This window comes from Myodes glareolus, chromosome 16 (genome assembly GCF_982192425.1).
Source record: "Myodes glareolus chromosome 16, mMyoGla1.1, whole genome shotgun sequence".
NCBI lineage: Eukaryota > Metazoa > Chordata > Mammalia > Rodentia > Cricetidae > Myodes > Myodes glareolus.
Window position 1 is genome coordinate 60,082,571 of NC_142041.1, and position 21,619 is coordinate 60,104,189.

At 40.5% G+C, this 21,619-nt stretch overlaps 1 protein-coding gene across 7 annotated transcripts in view; it reads right to left on the minus strand.

Moving 5' to 3' along the window:
- Window positions 1-21,619, minus strand: part of Eya1 (EYA transcriptional coactivator and phosphatase 1) — a 140,844-nt gene that overhangs the window by 81,407 nt on the left and 37,818 nt on the right. For 2 of the 7 annotated variants that reach the window (XM_048420437.3, XM_087897240.1), the window contains 5 exons: window positions 20,290-20,359; window positions 19,816-19,961; window positions 16,919-17,056; window positions 1,945-2,027; window positions 1,369-1,555 (listed from right to left, as the gene is read on the minus strand). In XM_048420437.3, coding sequence (XP_048276394.1) covers window positions 1,369-1,555; window positions 1,945-2,027; window positions 16,919-17,056; window positions 19,816-19,961; window positions 20,290-20,359 — 624 coding nt within the window. The remainder of the gene's footprint in view (window positions 1-1,368; window positions 1,556-1,944; window positions 2,028-16,918; window positions 17,057-19,815; window positions 19,962-20,289; window positions 20,360-21,619) is intronic. The other 5 variants (XM_087897241.1, XM_087897237.1, XM_087897239.1 and 2 more) reach the window with 4 other exon arrangements.

Genomic DNA, 21,619 nt, shown 5'->3' on the forward strand with positions numbered 1-21,619 from the left:
ATGTAGATATTTACATTATGATTCAGCAACAAATTTACTGCACAGTTATAGAGTCGCAACAGAAATAATTTTATGTTTGGGGGGCATCACAACATGAGAAACTACACTTTAGTTTTCCAGGATTCCAGGATTATAAAATATTGCCTTTGACCCAATGGACTACATAATTCAGAAAAAGAAAATCACACCTGAAACAATTTTTGATAAGGGTATACATTCGTTAATTTAAATAGTCAAAAAGCTACCAGATAATATTTTATAAATCATTCCAATTCTTTCTGGGAATGTTTATAAATTTTTACCATTAAACTTTCTTTTTCACTCAGAGTAGGAAGAAAGGCAAGTCACTGTCCCACAATGAAGGGATTCTTTGAATTCCTTCTGTAGACAACAGGAAAAAACTCCTACTTTGTGAAAACAACAGGTGGGCTCCTCAGCCATGAGCTGAAGGGGTACAGCTTTTAAAGTTAAGATAATGGGGTGAGAGGTTTGAGAGAAAATGCAAGAACTAGAAGATTAATTGAGGAAAGTAAGCATACAATGCTTGATGGTTACTTATCCCCAAAAGAACAAACTAGTAGAGGGAAGGAAAGGAAAAAGACAATGGAGCTAAGATCCCCAGCTGGAGAAGCATTTGCTGGCAAGGCCTTGGGCAGAAGTGTAAAAACTGTTCACAACCATTCACACTGCTGTGCAAGCCACAGTGAGTCGTGGGAGGAGAAGGATGGGCTGGGATATGCTCACACCAGAGACACTGGTACACAACCCACAGTGTGTCATGGGAGGGGAGGATGGGCCGGGATATGCTCACACCAGAGACACTGGTACACAACCCACAGTACGTCATGGGAGGGGAAGGATGGGCCCGGCTTCTTGGTCTGCACAATTCCCCTTTGGGATTTTTTTTTTTAAATTTTTTCACCTTTTCAAACTTTCAGCAATATACTGCTATCATGAAAACCACCATGTAATGATAAAAAACATTAAATTCTAAATAATAAGATTTATTTGGATATTCCATGTGTAGTATTAAATTAGTCTCATATCTAGTTACCAATAATAATAAGTAGTTATTTCTAAGTTTTTCCTGAAGGCTGTGTTCTATGTATACTATACAATGAAAACTGAGAATATTGTCCAATAAATTAATAAAACCTTTCATGTGTTTGAGAAGTTCACATACCTCATATTAACATTTTCAAACAAATAAGCAATAATAAATGTGGTGCCACAATTGTGTAGTCCAAAGTAGTTAAGTATTTATGCAAATTTGCCAAAAGAGTACAACCCACTGCGTGAGTTGACGACCTCAGAAAAACGCAGGTAAGCGTAAGAATTGAGCTAGGACTAAGCAAAACACGTGGTTACCTGCCGTGGGGTCCGTGACTGCCTGACTCGTGATGCCAGAAGGTGGTTCTTGGAGCTGGTAAGTGGCGTTGGTCGACGGTGTCGTTGGGCTGGCGTTACTGCCTGTCATGTAGTGGGCTGGATACGGGGAGCTGTTATAATACTGGGCATACTGACCCTGGCCAAAGCCAGGATAAGACGGATAGTCCTACCAAATCAAAGCACAGGGGAGTCGAGGGTCAAGGCTCTGCTGTTCATTTCCCACACTACACATTCAAATCGTAAATGCTGTGTTTATATGTCTTTCATGACGTCATATAAGCACGTTCGAATTCACTCATGAGCTCAGACTTGCACGCAAACTTGAGGCAAGGACATAGAAATCCTTCAGAACTTCCGTTCTATGCCACGGCACAAACAAAATGAAACCCATCTGCGCACCATAAGACTCACCATAAATGACGGCTACAGAGATTGCAGAAAGAAAATGATTAAAAAGCATAAGAAAGCTCTCACGGTTTAATACAAACAATTCTTCCTTTTGTAAAATTGTGCATTTTGAAATGTTTCAGAAGTTGAATTCCCTAATTAAATTACCTGCTGTGAACTGTTAAATCCAGAGGAATTGGTGAGCGAATTATTTCCTGCATATAATCCCGATGACGTGGTAAAACTGCTACCTGAAACAGAGCGGAAAGACAGCTTGCTCAGTGACGTGTCCAGTGACGTAGGAGAATGTCATTTCCATAAGGGAGGGGTGGAGTCGACTCCATCTTCTGCGCTGGAATCCATGATTATGAATAACATTTTATTTGACCATTTTAGGGGATGGAGAAAGGGCCCAGTGGTTAAGAATTTGCTGCACTTCTCGAGTACCCAAATTCAGTTCCCAGCTCCCACATCAGTTAACGGCAGCTGCAGGGGATCGAGTGCCTCTGGTCGCCTCTGGAAGCCACACACGCTCGCACATACATTGCACTCACACTTAAAATAAAATATTAAATATTCCAAAAATGGTTGACCATTTCAATTATATCATATTATAGTGAAAAAGTTTAAATTTCAGAGTGCAAGTGTAATTCAGAAAAAAACTGTGATCAAAGGTATGCATTTGTGTGAAAATACCAGCCAACGAGTTTTCCATTTTAGTCTACAAAACACACTGTTCTTCATTTCTTGTCATGAAATATGCAAAATATAATTGGAGCACTTTCTTCCCGGGAGCCCTCTCTGCTCTCACGAGTCCCTTCTTACTTTCCCTTGGTGAAGTTTTACAAATATTTGCTTTCCCTCCTTACAGTAAAATAAAGTGATCATATTGGCTCAACCTTAAGGTTCTTGATAGCTCAGAAGCTGTGCTCCTACTTCCAAGGACTTAAAATGTTCCCCAATGTCCTTATTTATGGGGCTATTATAACGGGCCTTTGAGCAGGCCCTCATGATTTTATTTCATAGGAGAATACGTGGCAGCACTTGAAATTCTTCCTACAAAGATTAAAGAGGAAGATTTATGTGCCGCAGGTGTGGCTGTGCACAGCACTGTCTCCGTTGGCTATCCGCATTGTTCAGCAATGAACAGCAGGCACCGTGTAGGCACCGTGCACACACAGCACGGAGTTCTTCCCTTACGTCATTCACAATGCTACTGCTGAGCTGTACCAAACAAAAACATGACTTCTAATGGTCTAACTAGCAGGCATTTCTAAATTTCTAAGACGATTAAGCTCAAAAATGAACAACTCGTGTGTGTGTGTGTGTGTGTGTGTGTGTGTGTGTATGTATGTGTTTATATGTGTTATATACCCTGCAATACACAGAGTTTTCTTGCCAAGAATTTACTCCAGGGAAAAATAAGGAGTTTACTTAGGGAGCTTATTAGCAAGGATGCTCTTCAGTGGAGCTTCTAACAGCAAAGCAGAGCAACCCCGCCCTGCAAGGGAGCCTCTCTGCTGCAGAATAAAGATTGTTAGTGGTGGTGTTGACACGAGGAGGCTTTATTCACATTCTAACGAAACAACGAAACTACTTTCAACTATTTAATTTGTAAATACTCTAGAAAGCATTAAAATGTTAAGGAGTACAAAATCTGGGCTGGAGAGGTGACTCAGCAGGTAAAGGCCCTTATTGCCAAAACTGATGACCAGAGCTTGGTCCCCAGGACCACATGGTAGAAGAAAGACATGACGTAAGTGATTTGTCTTTTACTTCCTCATGAGTGCTGTGGTTTACCTTTACCCACCCACTTGCACATATAATAACTAATTTTTAAAAAGAAAATAAGTTTAAGATGTTATCTAGGAAGCATTCAATCATGGTCATGCTACATCTATGAAACCAATGTACATTTCTAAATTTTGTACTCAGAGCCTGCCTGGTTTCTAGAATAAAAAATAGAAGCAATTTTGAGAGAATACATTGTATAGCAAATGAATAGCTAGACAGCGACTTTGTAGGCAGATCAAGGAAAGTCTTCAGTGTGAGCTCATTGATTGCAAGTAGATTCATGACAAACACAGTGATTGCTTCTCCAATTATCTACTTGCTACTAAACATTTAAATTTTGGCTTAACAATCAGAAAACATAGTTGTCGGGGTGTCATATGGGGCCGTGCACAGATGTCAGAGGATAGCCCCAAGTGCCATTCCTCGGGCACCTTCCAATTTCGGCTTGAGGTAGGGTGTGTCATTGAATGGAACTTTGCCAAGCAGGGCAGTCTACCTGCCTAGCAAGCTGGAGGGTTCCCCCACCTTGCCTCCAATATCATCATCATCCCTGGGATTACAAGAGAACACCACCTTGTTGATGTTTTACATGGGTTCTGGGGATCTGAACTCGGGAACTTACGTTTGTTAGGCAAGTGCCTTATGGACAGAGCCACCTCCCAGGCCAGATTAGAGTTTTTGATGCATAAATTAAGAACTGCCTGGACTCTGGAAACATCAGCTACCTACTCTAAAATATAATTTCCTCCTCTTCAAATCCTGCTTAAGAGGGTTCTTAAGCATCACGTGAGGTAGTATTTCAGGAAGTACATTGACCCCCCCACCCCCGCCCCATACATAGAGAACTGTGGCATTATTATTGTTTATCCTGGCACACACTTACAAAATTCTCCATTATATTTTTGCACCTATCTTTTCCCTCTTTTAGACTTTTCCAAATGAGAAAAATATTTATCTCTTTGTATATTGGAAATTCCTTTCTTAGTTATTAAGCATTTGTGAACTTCGACAGCTAGATTCAAGAATTGGTTGCTTTTATTAACAGAGGAAAATATTTCCTAAGGTAGCTTCAAATGCACTCATCACACAGACTCATGATTGAGGCTTATTCTCCTGTACATTTTAGAAACAGTCATTCTCCCAAGTCCAGAGCACCTCTCTTGGCCAAGGAATGCTTTCACACTAGTAACACTCCAAACAATGAGGTTTCAATAAAAAAGTGTCAATGTTAATGTTCATTTGCATAGGATATCCATATGCTCACTAAACACCAGTATTTGGTTCATACTGATGATTCTGTGGAAATAAGAAGATAGTTATAACATAGACCATGACCACACAGAACTTATCAGGATGATATCAGTTTTATTTTTCTTTATTTTTATTTTTTTCGGAGACAGGGTCTCTCTACATAGCCCTGGCTGGCTTGGAACCTATCATGTAGACCAGGCTGGCCTCAGACTCAGAGATTCACCTGTTTCTGCCTCTCAAGTGCTGGGATTACAGTATACACAACCATACCCAGCTTATTTTGCTTTTTAAACACAGAATTTCATGAGTAGGATTTCTTCTATATTTGTACATCAGAGAGTAAGTAATTAATAATGATAATGATATACAAGGAAAGATAAAAATACTAATCACTTAAAAATTCCTTAAGAAATAAATCTAAATTTCTTCCGTATAAAAGCACACTTTTCTCAACTTCAGTTATTATATACAGTCAGTAAGAAAAAGTACTTTGGGTTATGACCTGTAACTTTAATTTAAACTGTACATTTTTAGGTTATGACTTGCTACTTTCAGCTAAATGACACATTTTGGGCAATAAATACTGACCTCCATAATCCCTACTCACCAAGAAAATGAATAAGATATAGAAAATATATTTTTAAATGGATATTTTCATTCCATAAGTTATTCCCTGGAACAACGTAGAAAAGACCATGGAAGCTATATTGGCACATACGGGCCACTAGGGTAGGGCCAAGTAAATCACAGCTCACTACTCCAAATGGTACCCAAGTGACTTTCCAGACGTACGCTGTTTCTAGGACTCTGCACTAGCTAGAAGCCAACATCGGTTATACTCATTTACAGGCTGAGATTCCATTCCACTCAGTGTGCTGAAGCAGGAGTTTAATGGCACCCCAGTGGCCTCAGGGACTTAATGTAACTTCCAAAAGGCTCTCACGTGGTTCAGGGAGAGGTGGACCTCCTAGAGATGGGCGCTCGGGCGTGTTCACTTTATCAGGAGCAAGGTCTCAGTGCTGGCTTTCCACAGAACTGGGGCAAGCAGGGATGCTGACAGTCCAGGCTGCTAACACTCGCTGTCAGTCACTGTCTTCTCCCCCAGCCTCTCCTCACTGGTCTAGCGCTCTCCTGCTCTCTTGGGCAAGTGGCAGAATCTTCCTCTAATGAGCATGCCAGATCCCATCACCTCCCCCCACTTGAAAAGTAACTCTTAGCGGCTCCCTGTTGCCCTCAGTGTAAAGTTGAGCTCCTTATGGGGCTTATTTACTAGACCTTAGCTGGTCCGATCCCTGTTTATCTTCTGCACTTGTTTGATCTCTTCCTAGCAGACCCAGCCCCACACCCTAGATGCCCATTTCAGCCTAACTAGTGAGCCAGCATGTTGTTTCTCAAATGCCTTCCACGCCACTCCTTTTTCCTGTGATCACATACTGGTCAACTTCTACCAAACTTCATTCCACACGGTCTAGAAACCAACTTGCTCAGAAAGCCCCCTATCTGGTACTCCTCCCTCCTCTGTCTGTACAAGTCTGCATCATTCTTCTTTCACTTATCTACCTACCTTTTCTTTAATCTATTAATGAGTCTGTCTTCGTAACATGTATATATGTATATGTGTATGATCTCACTTGTGACTCACTATCAGTAATTTAATAATGTCTCTGGTCTCCTAATTCACCTATAAACAAACAAGAACTAATTACACTTGTTAGCCCTTTGTGAGATGGGGGTAAATAAAAAGTTATGCACATGGATATTTTTATTACATTTAGAATGCATGTGTATTGTATGTGCTTCTGTGTGTATATGTGCATGTGTGTGCATGTGTGTGTTGTGTATGATAAAAATCAGAGAATAATCTGTGAGAGGCTGTACTTTCCTTCCATTATGTGGGACCCAGGAATTGAACGCAAGTTGTCAGACTTGGCAGCAAATGCCTTCACTGCTGAGCTATCTTTCTAGCTCATAACTTGACATCATAGGCAGGGTTAATACTTTAATTTTTCAGATAAAATAATAATCCCTAGAATAAGGTACTACAGTTTCCGTGGGGTCAAGGTAATTTTCAAACAGAGGCCTGCCTGCCTTTAAAGTCTGGTCACTGTTCTCCTGCAACCTTTTTGTCCTGATTTATGGGGAGTTGGAAATTCACTGAAAATCGCCCATGGTGAGCTGCCTAAGTGGGAACAGCAAATGTGGCACCCCAAATCTTCAGAGCACTCATCCCACACACGCTCCTACTCACCCCTTCCAGACACGTCCATGGGGGAGCTAGTAATGTTTCATGTTACACGTTCAGAAAACACCTCGAGTTCTAAGAGGCGTGGCTCCACCTCATCAAGCCATTCAGTTCTAACCATGTCCACATGTCCTTCAGGTTCATAGTACATTGACTACTAGAGTGGCAGGAGTGTTTCCTTATATATTTGAATGCATGACCTCTGACGGTTGATGATGACCTCTGAGTGATCAGGAGGCCCCAATGAAAGGTGCCTGTCTGAAATCCTCCCCAGATCCAAGAATCCCAGCAGTTGGGGTAACTAATGTGTCTAACTTCAAAGCTTGTATGTTTCCATAACCCCACAGAGTCTCAGTTTTCCTACCATATTTCAGCACCAAATTTACTAGATGATCTAGGAACTCCTTCAAAAACATGTAACCAAAAAAAGCTGTCTTTATGCACAAAGCAAGCAATCATACTCTTCAAGCATTGGCAGAACCTGTGTGGGCATTGGTGGTTCTTTTCATTTTTTAAAATATTTATGTATGTATATATTCATTGTGGGTGCATATGTGCACACCTGAGTGCCACGGTGCATATGTGGAGATCGAACATGCTGGGACTGGTTGTCTTCTGCCAGGTGGATCCAAGGATCTAACGCAGGTCAAGGTTCACGGCAAGCACCTGCACCTGCTGCACCATCAGACCAGGCTGTACCGAGTCCAGCTCTTTCTTAATTGAGCAATGGATCACAAAGAACAGGAAGTCCATGATGGTAGCTGCTCTGCAGGCTTCAGTATCAATCCTACTCACTGGAGTTCACATAACGTCTGCATAAGTGAAATGCATCAGAAATGTCCTATGCTGACATGTTCTAGGTTTTTATTTCACATAAAATCATGAGAGTCACCCAAGGAGGAAAGAATCCGTCCTTAGAACCCATTGGAGTTGAGCAGTTTGGCAAAGGTAGCTCAAGTGACTTTGCAGTGACTTCTAGTGAAGTTACACTTCAGGAGAATCAGGGGGGGTGGCACCTTCTACTGAATAGTTTAAGAAAATTATATCTATTAAAAGAGTTTGTTACTGTGAAAAGCCATGTTTTCTTTGTCATGAAGAGGAACCTCCTTCCTAGCTCAGAATCACTGGAAAATGTCTTTTCTTTCAGAAAATTTGTAAAGAACACACATTTTCTTGTCCATTGGCCCCCTTGTAAAGTTGAGACTGTTTATGGAATAGGTAGATCACATATCTTATCACAAAACAAAATTCTATTCCATCAACACATCTTACAAATTCCACAGACTAATGAGGACAATGGAGGAAAGTATGGGTTAGCATTGCCGGAGGCCGGGGGAGACACCCGCAGCCTTGACAGGGGGTTGCCTAACCTTGAACTTGAAGCCACCATGAAGACTGGAACAGAATCACAGCACGTCACAGAAAGAGCAGGGGGTACATTTTACCATCCATAGAAGGTATGACAGTGAAAAAAAGCTTAGCAGAGTAGTGGGAAGTCAAGTTGAAGGTGTATGGTGAGAGTTCCTTGATATTTTTATTTATTTATTTATTTATTTATTTATTATGTATACAATTTCTATCTGGGTGTATGCCTGCAGGCCAGAAGAGGACACCAGACCTCATAACAGATGGTTGTGAGCCACCATGTGGTTGCTGAATATTGAACTCAGGACCTTTGGAAGAGCAGGCAATGCTCTTAGCCACTGAGCCATCTTTCCAGCCCTCCTTGATCGTTTCTTAGAAAAGAAAAACTCATGAAAAGAAATGGCATTGGGAAAATCCTAGAATCCTAAGGGTCAACATGTCAACATTGGTTAAGCAGGACCCACAAAATGCTATGATTCTTCCAAAGATGGGGACGAATGAGGGAGCTATTTAATAAATGTAAGGTTGTAAATGTGTATCTCGGCCTTGGGATGAGGACTGGGATCTAGGGTGGAGAGCTGGGATGAGGTGCTAAGATATATTTTATCTAAGATAGTTCTCAAGGCCTCCATGTTTGGCCCACTATATTAATTATCCATAATGTAATCAAAACTGTTTTGAAATCTTACTGTGGCCCTGTTTCCTTCAATTAATGCTTTCCCCATCATTCCTTTTCCCTATTCTTAAAGGCCTACACAATCCTTATCTTTCCAATAACCTTCTTTGACTCTTCCTGTGTGTGCTGAATGTTCTGGGAATCCTGGCTTACTAATATCACAGTGTATCTCTTCCCTAGACCTGCTTTGAGCAAGTTCTTTTGAGTCTTTGCACCATGAGGCTAATTACTTAAATTCATTTGTTATATTTCCTTTGCACGTATATCTATGTGTAATGTGAATGCATGTTCAAAGTGTGTGTGAGAATTTGTGGAATGCATGAGCATGCAAAGGCCAGAATTTTCAGTATCTGCTATTGGCAGCATAGCAGAATACCAACCTTATGGTGCAAATGCCTAAGAGTTTAATCACTCTGTTAAGTTACATGCTGATGGCATATCACAAATGTATTGATGAAAATATGTTCTGCTTGCATATGAAAGGCTTCAGATCCAGAATGCAAAAGTAACTTATATATCCCTTTTTGTTTATCGTGTATAGTGAGAGAGAACGGAACATAGCTTCATTCTTTCACATGCGAATGGGCATCTCCCGTAGCACTTACTGTGAGAAAAGGCTATCCTTTTCTAACATGTATTCTTATCACCTTTGCTGAAAATTAATTGACTGTGTACTCCTGTTCTGTTTCACTGGTGTTTGTTTTGATGCCAATACCATGCAGTTCTGGTCATTATAGCTCTGTCGTATATTCTGAAGTCAGATGGTATGATGTCTTTTAGCCTTGCTTGATTTTGCTTAAGACTACCCTTCCCCACATCCTATATTTTTATAGTGCATTTATATATCTGTTTCTACTTTTTGTCTTGAGTTATTTCCAAAGTTACCTCCTGCAGCATCTCCCCCTTACCAAATTCACAGGACATCAATCTCACACAGCAAATGCAGAGAGTGGAGAATAGCCATTATCACTATGTTCTGGTTTAGTGTTTTCTAATTTACCAGGCAAACTCTTTCAGATTTTCTGAATCAATAATGGTGACAGGGTCTTCAAAATATTGGAATGAATTCTGATTTATACAAAAAAAAATCATACATACACCATGAGTAGAGAAAATGACATGTATGAAATTAAATAGATAAAGTTGGAATCAAACTGATTCATTACTAAAAGTCTTCACTGTTACTGTTTTATTAGGCTGGCAAATGACATAAGTCACCCAGGGATAGAACATCCCAAGGATCTGGTTTTCTCTTGCTGTTGTCAGAGGTTCCTACAGGGAATGGGTGGAGCTTTGTCACCACAGCAAACAAGAAACAGTCCTGAGAGACCCTGTCTGGGTCCCCTGGTCTCATAGGTGCAAAGCAACTGTGCCTTTAAAACATACCATCCCTCAAAAAGACTTGCATTAAAATGTCTCTGTTATTTTCTCTTAATTAACAAGAACACAGCCTATGTTTACTTCTATGTTTTGTGTGTGATTTCACCTAGAGAATTTTGTCAATCTCTAACTTTAAAAGGTTTCAAAAAAGAAAAAGAAAAAAAAAAGCAACAGATAGGTCAAAGGCCTGCTTCACAGAGAACAAGGGCTCACATAAACTGGAATCCCAGGTGACATGAAAATGCTAGAACCTGCTGGGGCCTGTCTGTCCTGCCCATGTTTTAGCGTTTTCTAGCATCTATTCAGCAAGCAGGACGCTGTCTGTCCCTCGTGAATTTCCACAGACCTCCATTTACTTTCCTTCTCTGGCCCTTTTGCCGTGGGCTACGTCCATCATCAAGCACGATTCCTATGTTATAAGTTAGAGCAGGGCCTGGGGGAAACCTCAGAAAGCCAGATGGGCTATTGAAATGCAAGGCCTCCTCCTTCACAGAAGACGGATCTTAATGGGCCAAGTTTCCCTTTTTCTTCCCGTTTATTTTCAAAGAAAAGTTTTTACTTTGGTAATAAAGGCTGTAATCCATTCATCTTTCCTGATATAGTTCTATATATTTTAACTAAAAACAACTCATACAGACAATAAAATTGGTAAAGGTCACAAATTATTGCTAAACCTAGATTTCAAGGGATTTCCGTATAATTTTCAACACTTGAAATAACATAAAATGCCAAAAGAGCTGAAATGGAATGTTACTTTTTAAAAAAGAAACTTAGAAAAAAAGATGTGAAAAGAAAAAAGTCAAGAACTTAGAAATAAGTATGAGGTGACAGACAAAGAAATTAAAGCAATTAAGGGGAAAATTAAAAATAAGGCTGTGTTCCAACCATAACCTAACTGTTACTGAGTCAGGAAGCACAGTGCTCAAAAACTTTAATAGGTTTTCTTTTTTAGGATTTAGTATGTATTTTCCTCAAAATTATATTTTTGATAAGAATTTCTCTTGGAAAATGCCATTTCTAGAGCAAATACCTTGCCGTGGAAAGGTTTAGCAGGGCATCTCCGGTTTCTGAGGAACTGGGTGTTAGTATTTAGGCATCTGTACTGGCCTGCCCTAGAGGTCCTGGCGGGGACAGGTCCTCAGAAGCAGTCGCTAGGAGCGCTTTCTCTGCATGTTTGCTAGGTGCCCTTTGGAAAGAAAGGCCCATCTCCCATCTCTTCCTTTTTCTCTCTCTTTCTGCTTCTCTGCCTGTTTCTCTCTTTTCTCTTCTACCTCTCTTGTCCCAGAGGCTCGTCTACATGTGACCATTAAAGTTTTTCAGGTAGTAGAGCATGTTACACCCCCGCTTTCTTCCTGAATTCCTTTTTCCTTTGTTTACTTCACAGTGAGTCGCGATATGATACGATATGATATGATATGATATGATATGATATGATATGACACAATGAGTCTTGGTACTTTCTAGCCTAGAACCCAAGGCAATCCTCCTGCCTCAGCATCCAGGATTATAAGCACACCCATTGTTCCCTAACCTTCTGAACTATGAACGATCTGATGTTTAAATGACTGCTACCTTCTCTTTGTTTTCTCTCACTTATTCCTTGCTCTCCAAGTGGAAATGCGAATCAAGCGAACCTGGAAGTCCGGTTCTGTCTTTACCAATAGCTCTTCTGCTTCCTGCTGGTCTCACTCCCCAACACCCACCGTCATTGTCACCAATTCAACCTTTAGTCTATTCCAAGTTGCTCTTAGTCACTTTTACCTACCCACTCCTTGTACCCTGTTGTATTATGATAAAAAAAAAAAACGCTGATTCTTCATAGCAGTGTTTTTTCCTTCTGTTAAAACATTACATAGATTTATCTCTGTTTTTTTTTAATCTCCTTCCTTTTCTGTGCTTTTTGGTTATTGGGTTATTGGAATTTGGCAGAGTTAAAATATTGAAATATATTTTATTATACAAGAAAACATTAATCATACTTTATATACATATGCACATATATAGAAATATATGTTTTATATAAATAATGTAATACACACACAAACACACACACACACACATATATATATATTACACATACAAACCCTATTTTATATTACACATATAAACACATAAACACCCTACCCCTTTGGAAAATGAGATAGATGATGCTTCCTAAACTGAAGTTATCACAAAATTTGGAACATCATCATCATAATAATAATTAAAATATTGATCACTTGATCACCACCAGAGAGGGAATAGAAGTTAAATCACCATGGGACTTTTCACAATAAACTCCATGTGGGTCAAAATAATTTGTACATAAAACCTTAATGCCACCTCTCTTTGTGCCCATGAGAGGTGCCACCTCCTATGTGTCTGAGACAGGGGATGGAGGTAGATGGCAGGGTCAGACCAGGAGGAAGCTGCCTAGCTCCAGAATGATATTCTGGACCCAGGGTCAGAGCTCTAAGTCCATGCTTATGCTAGCCCCCTGAGTCTGAAGGTGGTGGGAGAAGTGACAGGCACCTGCTCTCTCCAAGTTCCTCAGCGTGTACTACACTTCAGCTGACATGAGCTATCTAAACAGTCACCAAGTGTTTTTCCTGGTGACAATGACACCCATCCTATATTTTAAAGATTGAAAAGCTCCTCCTTTTTGATGGAGAAAACTAGAAAAAAAGATACCCTAGATTGCTAAACTACACTGTGATGTGTCCTCTAGCTAGTAGATACATTTTTGTCCCATTTGGGAATTAAACCTGAGGTCTTGCACACACTGGGCAATACTCGGTCTAAACCACAGCCCAAAACAAAATTAAACAAAGGAGCAATGCATTCATTATACATTAATACAAGTTAAGACATTTTGAAAGTTATTTTATAGATGGTTAACACACACACACACACATATACACACACACAGTAAGACATGTACTGGGGACTGCAGAGAAGACTCAGTGGTTGAGAACAATTACTGTTCTTGCAGATGGCTAGAGTTCAGTTCCCAGCACCCATGTTAGGAAGGAACTACAGCTCCAGGGTTCCTGGTGCCTTCTTCTGGTCTCCTCGGTATTCCCCCATATATGTACATACCCTTATACAGACACCCCTCATACACATACACATACCCCTTGCACACACATGCATACATACCCTCACACAGACATTGTCCCCCCACATACATATCCTCACAGACATACCTCTGCCCCCGCATACATACATACTTTCACATAGACCTTACTCCCCCACAGACATACCCTCACAGATATACCCCTGCCCCCACATACATACATACCTTCACACAGACATTACCCCCCCATACATACTCTCACACAGACATTATCCCCCCCACATACATACCCTCACACAGACCTTACCCCATACATACAAGTATACCACACCACACAGACATACAACTAGACACATAAATAATTTTTAACCTTAAAAGAGATGTATTATGAAAATACTTCGGCTTGTTCTGCTGTCACATGCCCGGAAGCCCAGCACTTGGCAGACTGAGGCAGGAGGATTAGGAATTCAGGACTAGCTTGACAAAATGACAAGTCTGAGGCCAGCCAGGGCTACATGGTAAGGCTGTATGTCAAAGGTCATCGAAAAAGAAAGAAAGAAGCCATAAAAGGCATGTCAAAGTCAACAGAGTACATAAGTAGCCTTCCAAAAGTTCCCGGATAATGGCAGTTTTCACACTCCATTTAATGGTCGGGACTCTTGGAAGTGGTTGAGAGGACTCAGCAGCTTCAGAGCGCTGCACGAGCTTTTAGACCTGAGTTACGATTCCAGATACCTGTGTGCAAACAGCCAGACACGAAATAATCCCAGTGCTCATGGCCATAGGGACAGGCAGATCCCTGGACCTTACGTTTCACAGGCATGTAAACATCCTAAATTTCATGTCTAAGCATGTGTGGTTTCTCATCCCTAAGATCAGTCTCTCTCCACATCTGTGTGTATGAATGAAAACGTCCTAAAATCCTAGATCATCCAAAAGAATAAATATTGTGTTCCTCAAGCATGTCGAGGGAAAAAAATGTTCAATCTCTAGTTCTCAAAATATCTAGGTCTGCAGCCAGGTTTCCTTGCCCGAACCCTTTAGAGATTGACCATGAAGACAAATGCAGTTAAAGAAACATGACTAGAAGAATGACATATAAAGATTGGAAAGACTAATGTTCTAGGACCATTTGTCCAGGGCTGAAGAGATGTCTCAACAGTTGAGAACTCTTGTTACTCTGCCAGAGGACCCAGGCCCACATGGTGATTCACAGTTTCGGGGAACCTAATACTCTTTGTTGACCCCTACGGGCACTGGGCAGGCATTTAGTGCAGGCAACACACTGACTCACATGCAATAAAATATATTTTTTAAAAGAATCATTTTTCTTAACACAGAATTGCTAGGCACTTGCATTGGCTTTCTCCGCTCAGAAGGCAGTCCATTTGTCTCTTCTCTTTTGGCCTTGCATCGGCTCTATCATGCTCAGACGCCTGGTGGGCAATGGAACCGCCACAGTACCTGTTTATTTCCCTCATAGTCTGGAGGCATCCACAGTGGCTTAATGTACTTGGTTGTCCCTCTGACAAGAGCCTGTGAGTGAATAGATCTTGGCTGTGTGATGTCTTCCATTGCCCCAGGCCTGTGAAACTCATCAAGAAGAGTCTCCACCACCTCTTGTTTCTCCTATGTCTCTACTCAATTGAAATTCAGCATGTGCAAAACCACTTCCAAGACAGCCTAAAAGTTTTGGAAGCCAACACATAAGTAGCTTCCTTCTACCAATAAATCCTGTCTCCTATAAGACTGTTTTATTCTGTACCCATTAAACATAGCAAAACTTTTCAATTCAAGCCTTCTTTATACCAAATGCAAAAACAAATGTGAAAAAAAGATCAGGGGATCTTGACATACAGGATTTTAACTTGATGTGTTGTAAAAACTAAACAGAAAAGTCATAAACTAAAAACATGTTTATGAAATAGTATACAAAGTTGAAGAACCTCAATACAATAAATCATTCAAGAAAGATGAATAATACCAGTGAGTAGAAGAAAATAATTTTATCTCCTTAGTTTTAAAAAACATATAAAAATTATCAAAATTAATATCAAACACCAACATGTGCTCTGTGTTCTCCCTATAGTGCATCCTTACACATGTAAATACATAAGAAATTCTTAGAAAGTATGAAAGAATTTCTCTAGGAATCCCACACTGGTACTCATCAGGAGAAACCATTAAAAATACAGATAAGATATGCATGACATTGTTATAAATGTCCAATAACAAACAAGGAAGTAGCTAAATACCATACATAAATACCCCTGAATACCATACAGCCACTACAATGATATTTTAGAAAATAACATATTGATGTAGAAAGATTTTAAAAATATATTCCTTACTTAAAATAGGCACATGACCAAACAATATTGCACAACATTGGTGTATGTACATAGAAAAGAAAGGTGAAAATTGTAAGGAGTATATGATTGAAATTATTTTTTTGCATTTCTCTATATTTTCTAACTTATCTTCAACAAATAGCAGAATAACCACATAATAATCATAAAAACTGGAAATCATAAAAAAGTTCCTTCAGCCAAGAAGATCAAGGAGTCAATGTAATTGTTTTTGCATCTTAGAAAATGAAAAAGCATTTGTGAAGCTGATATTGAGTTAACAAAAAATAAACAAAAACAAGCCTCAGAAAAATATTTAATTATGTGAAACTTACTCTCCAGAAATTTACAGATGTATTTGCCTGGTCACAATCTGCTAATTCCAGGTAGTAGCTGTGTGGTCTAGAAAAGGCTTTGATGACCCCCCGCAGTGTCTGAATTGCACCTATGCCATGTTTTGTCTGTAGTTTCAAACAGAGACCCACTGGTTCTTGCAAGCACTAGGGTAGCTACAACTGGCTCTATGTAAATTTGATTTGGTCTTTGGTAGATCACTGAACAATAGACATCACATACGCTATTTGGTGAGCAGAGCGTACTGTCTCCCAATACCACCCATCACTGAAATGAAGAACCCAAAGATCCCTCTTAGGAACGTGAGTTGGTTACACCATATCCCGGAGCTCCTACACACCGCATTACAGCCTCTTAGGGCTGACTTCACTTCCTTTTCATTCACTTTTCCTAACTGGTAGCAGACAACAGAAGCAGAAACTTGAGCATTAAAAACCAAACTAGAGCATTTGAAATATCACCTTTATAGATCGCTCCATCTAATTCCTTCACGTAAATATGGAAATCCTGATCCAGAGGGCAGGAGGTGAAGAATCTCATTTGAAATGTGTGGTTGACCTGCCTCCGAGCCCAGACCACTTGCCTCATCACCTTCCAGCTAAGAGAATACCACGTTTGCTTTAGAAATTAACAGCCAACCATTGTAGGAAAGCAGCAAAGAGAGGCTGTATACAGACCTTGCATCTGGTAGCTGTATGGCGCCTGTCCAGGTTGAGGGGTACCAAAGCTTGTGCCATAGCTGAGAAATCCCGTCTGTCCAGGTGACTGAGACTGTGACAATCCACCTTCCGTCTTGATGCCTGCCCACAATGCACCTAAATCAGTTAGTGACAGCTGATCTATCTGTTCGTTTTCAGAAGCTGGTAAATATAGACAACCACACACATCCACAACAGCCTGGTCACAAAGGCACCCCATCTCATCTGCAGGAATACAGGGTGTGGATGCTTATGGTTGAATGCCATAAGCCACAAGCTCAATATTTCTTTTAAAATGTCTAGATTTGAAGGTTTATTCACACTATTTGCTCTGATTTTCCAGCATTCAACTTACTAGAAAGCAGAACTCTAGGGGTATCATTTCCATAATTCATTTTGTTATTTTACTAGAGTAGGTCATTCTGTCATAGTCAGAAATAATCATAATAAAAGAGGAGACACATTGTTCCCAAGCCGCTACGTCTCCTTTTCCGCTGAGACCTGATTACTCTGAGACTCTAGGATTTTCATCTTTTTCCCCAAGGTACTTTGGGGAAAAATGCTAGTGCACAAGGTACTTTGAAGTCAAAGGAAGCAATATAGGATACAAACAATAAGGAGCCTTCTCCCGAGGATCTAGATCTTTCTGTTAGGGCAGTATTAAGAAAGTAGAATGACAAAGAATTGGAGCCTGGAAAACAGCAGAGTGATCTATACACCCGTGGAAGTGGCCAGGGGCACCCTGTTCGCCATGACTTCTTCTCAAGTATTCAAGTGTGATTCTCCTAAATTTAGGCTAAAGTACATTTGAAGTTATATTATCATGTAAATGCATGTCATGCTTTATAGGATTACAGCAAAATTATTTATGGTCCTCAGATATTTCTCAAAGCATCAGGCTGGTATACTAATTCCAGACTGGAACTTGGCAAAATTGAGGTAGGCCACTGTTCTCAATTGTAATTAAAGACAGTCATAAAAATGGACAACTGACCCTCATTCCCACAGAATGAGCACAGAAACGGTCCTGCCAAGAGAATTCACATTTTTCAATAATCTTGGTTTCCAGTGAAGATAAATCATATCTGTAAGATCTAGGGTACACAGTAGTCTTGCTGTTTACTTCCATTTTAGGGGAATTTCATGGGTAGAATGAAGTTAGGTAATTATCCTAAGGCAGTGAAAGAATCTGATTTGGCTGAGAACGCCTACTTTAATTTCTTGAGTATTTCTGAATACCTCACAACGACCTTAACATTGAAAACTTAGCACAGTCTTAACATGTAAAAACAATGTGATGCGCTATGCACAGGCAATTTTGCCAATGGACACCTCAAACCTGTGAGCAGTCCCTGGGAACTCACCTACCCTAGGCAGGTGGTTGGAGAGTTCTAGAAACTCCCTTGCTTTCCATGTGTCACCAGCAGGGACTTCCCCCCTGTCTTCTTCCACCCACAGGCATCCTGACCTCCCTCCAGCCTTCACTGGACCACCTTAGAGGCGCAGGATGGGAAGAAGCGCCAAGAGTTGGAAAGCACCCAGAGTCATCCCGTCTCCAAAACCTCTACCCGCAGGCAGAAACTCGCTTTCCTAGAAACCCGTGAGCAGATGAGTGATGGGTCTAATCTAAGCTCGAACAAATTTGTTTTTTGTCCTCTCTGCTAGTCTCACTTTGAAAATCTACGCCTATCCCTGCCCCCGCCCCCCGCGCCTTTTTTCCCCTTATTTTCACAGTACAATGTGGAAATATGGGCTAACACATCCTTAGAGAAAGTGGCATTTAGTTCTGATAGTTTTGAAATAAAATTTCAGAAGCTGGAGTTACATGTAAGTTAGACTTTATTGCTATGTGTTTTATAATAAACTAATAGAGAATCAAATTCCTTAAGGTCAAGAGACAGCAGTAAGGAAGAAAGTTGTCTAGCTTGGGCGGTGAAAAACTTCAACAAAACAGCAATGTTGTCAGTGTTTACTGGAAAGTATACAACACATAGTTTACACCAACAAAAGACTAATGTGACAGTCGGCAAAATGATATCACCTACAGAAGAACCTATTCTAGTCTTTTCCTACAAATACTCATATATTTTTGGTGATTGTTCTCTGTTTTTTTCTTAATAAAAACATGCCCCATATTCATATACTTCAATTTAATTGGTTGAAAAAAAATCCAATCACAACTCAATTGAAAAAAATGTATTTTGAAATGTGTAGTCTTTTGTAAATAGAACTTTGGGATTTGGCCGGCTTTATTTTTAATTTACAGGTTTGACCCCATCACAATTAGGTTAAATTACACCAAGATAAAGATAATCTCCAGGTGGGAAGGAACAAACGGCATGTGAGCTTCCAATGCTTCCTGATCCGCGCCTTCAAAGGGCGGTCCAGGAGGCGATATATAGATCATTTTTCCTAATGGGTGATAATGCGGAAATTTGATCAGGTAACCACCCCTAGTTTTAGGGCAAGAGTTTGTTGAATTCTGCATGTACTTCCCTAATCATAGCTAGGCATCTGATAAACAGGAAATGGATCTTCACCCCAAAAGACTTCATTCATAGAAGTTTTATCACAAATATGCACAGAAATACTTTGGATTCCAGAGTCAAGTGCTCCGATGCCAAATTCAGATATAAGCAGAGAGAAAGGAGAGCAAGGGGCCTTACAACCCAGGCAACCTGTTCACCGCCTCTGACCTCAAGATAAGAGTTCACTGCCCTTACAAAACTCACTAGCAAGAATTACACAGAATTGAAAGCAAGAGGGTGATGACAATTTCTGAAGTAGACCAACAGCAACATGCTTGAAGTACTACTCAAACACACAACAACAGGCCCACCAGAAGACACCACAAGAAGAACGGTCCAGCGACTCACCATAGGAGGAAATTCCGTAGGGCTGTCCCGGCTGTGGGTACGTGGCGTAGGCTGTGGCTTGCTGCATTCCTGTAGTGAACTGTGTTTGCCCATATGCAGCCATAGTTTGTGAGGAAGGGGTAGGGAGAATATGTGGGTATGGTCTGCTATTTGTCAGGAATGACAGAAAATAGAAAGCCCATGCATTAGATGGAAACATGCAAGGTCAAATGAACAACTACATCACAAATTCCAGCTAAAGAGTGCATCTTACAGTCAGACTTCTCACTAGCACTGACAAAGCACTTCGAAGTACTGCAGTGCTGCTAGGAGGTGCTAAAAATCAATTTGTATACATATGCATGTGTTTAATTAACCCTCTACAAAATTCACGACTGCTTAAATTAAGACATAACATGGGCACAGACATGACTTGGAACAAGGTAAAGTCTACTTAGAAAAGTCATGTATTGATTAAGAGAAAATACATCTTACTTGGAAGGATAAATCTGTGGTGGAGAGAATGGGTGAGCTGGTCTTGGGCTAAAGCTGCTGCTCCCGAGAGCTGGGGGAAAAGAAAACACAGTGATGCTAGGAACTTGAGGAGAATACTAAACATGAGACAAACATGAGACAAACATGTTACAAACATGTTACAAACGACGGCATCGCCACAGAAAATGCTGCAGGTATCTGACGTCTGTGATCGACAGACATGGGGATTTCCTACGGTCTTCCTAATAAAAAGTCAAAGAGGGCTGGAGAGATGGCTAATCAAATCGGAGCACTGACCGCTCTATCAGAGGACCCGGCTTTGATCCCAAGCACCCACCCACATGTTGGTTAACAACCATCTGTAACCTCGGTTTCTAGAGGATCCAATTCCTCATTATGATCTCCTCAAGCAATTTACACACGTGGTGTAGACATGTGCAGGCAATACACCCATACCCGTAAAATAAAATAAGTCCCTTTTTATAAAAGGGGGGAACACAGAGACACTGATTGAGTGGTTCTAATTTTAAATAGACTCTTAAAAATACAGTCATAAATACTTATAAATACAGCCATAAATACTTGTCAAGGGGCTTTGGTTGTGAGGAGTGCCCTTCCCCTCGGGAAAGCCAGGCTGAGCTGGAGAAAGGAAGCCAAAAGTTCTCTGGCCTATTGTCGGTATGCGTTAGGAACACAAACCTCAACCCGAATTAACAAGAAACTGGTCCAATCTCTCCTGTGAGGGAAATGGGAGCGATCCTCATTTGCCTGTGTAGATGTAACGTGTTGTTTAGTAAAACTGCATTCCTACAACTGTCTTGAGTGTCTCGGGTTGCAAGCTGAGCCCGTTTGTTCCCGGGCTTCTCTGTGTGTTCCTGTTCTCTCAGATGCGTGCATTCGCCTTGGATGCGCAAGCAAGCACTTTTGTTTTGTTTTGTTTTGTTTTTTTCTGAAAGAAGCAATCAAGGGAAACTTCATTTCTTTTCATCAGATTTTCTTGACTCTGGATGTTCCAGAAATTCACCAGGCTTCTATCAAATATTCTTTGACGCTCATTCAAATTTTAAAAAAAGTAAACACCAATTTTAAGTTGTATAAAGGTTTAAACTGTTGACTTTTGTTATAAGTAGGACAATTGACCTACATATAACAATATTTTGTTAATACATATTTCCCCCCAAACTTTCCAATCTTCCCCTGCTTTGGTGCGGTTATGACAGACGGAACCTGGTTGTTTTCCTCCTCCACCAATCCTCAGCGTCTTCCGAGACTCACATCTGAGCTGTATTTCTCACACTCCTCTGTCAAGTCCCAAGCACTCAGAGAATCA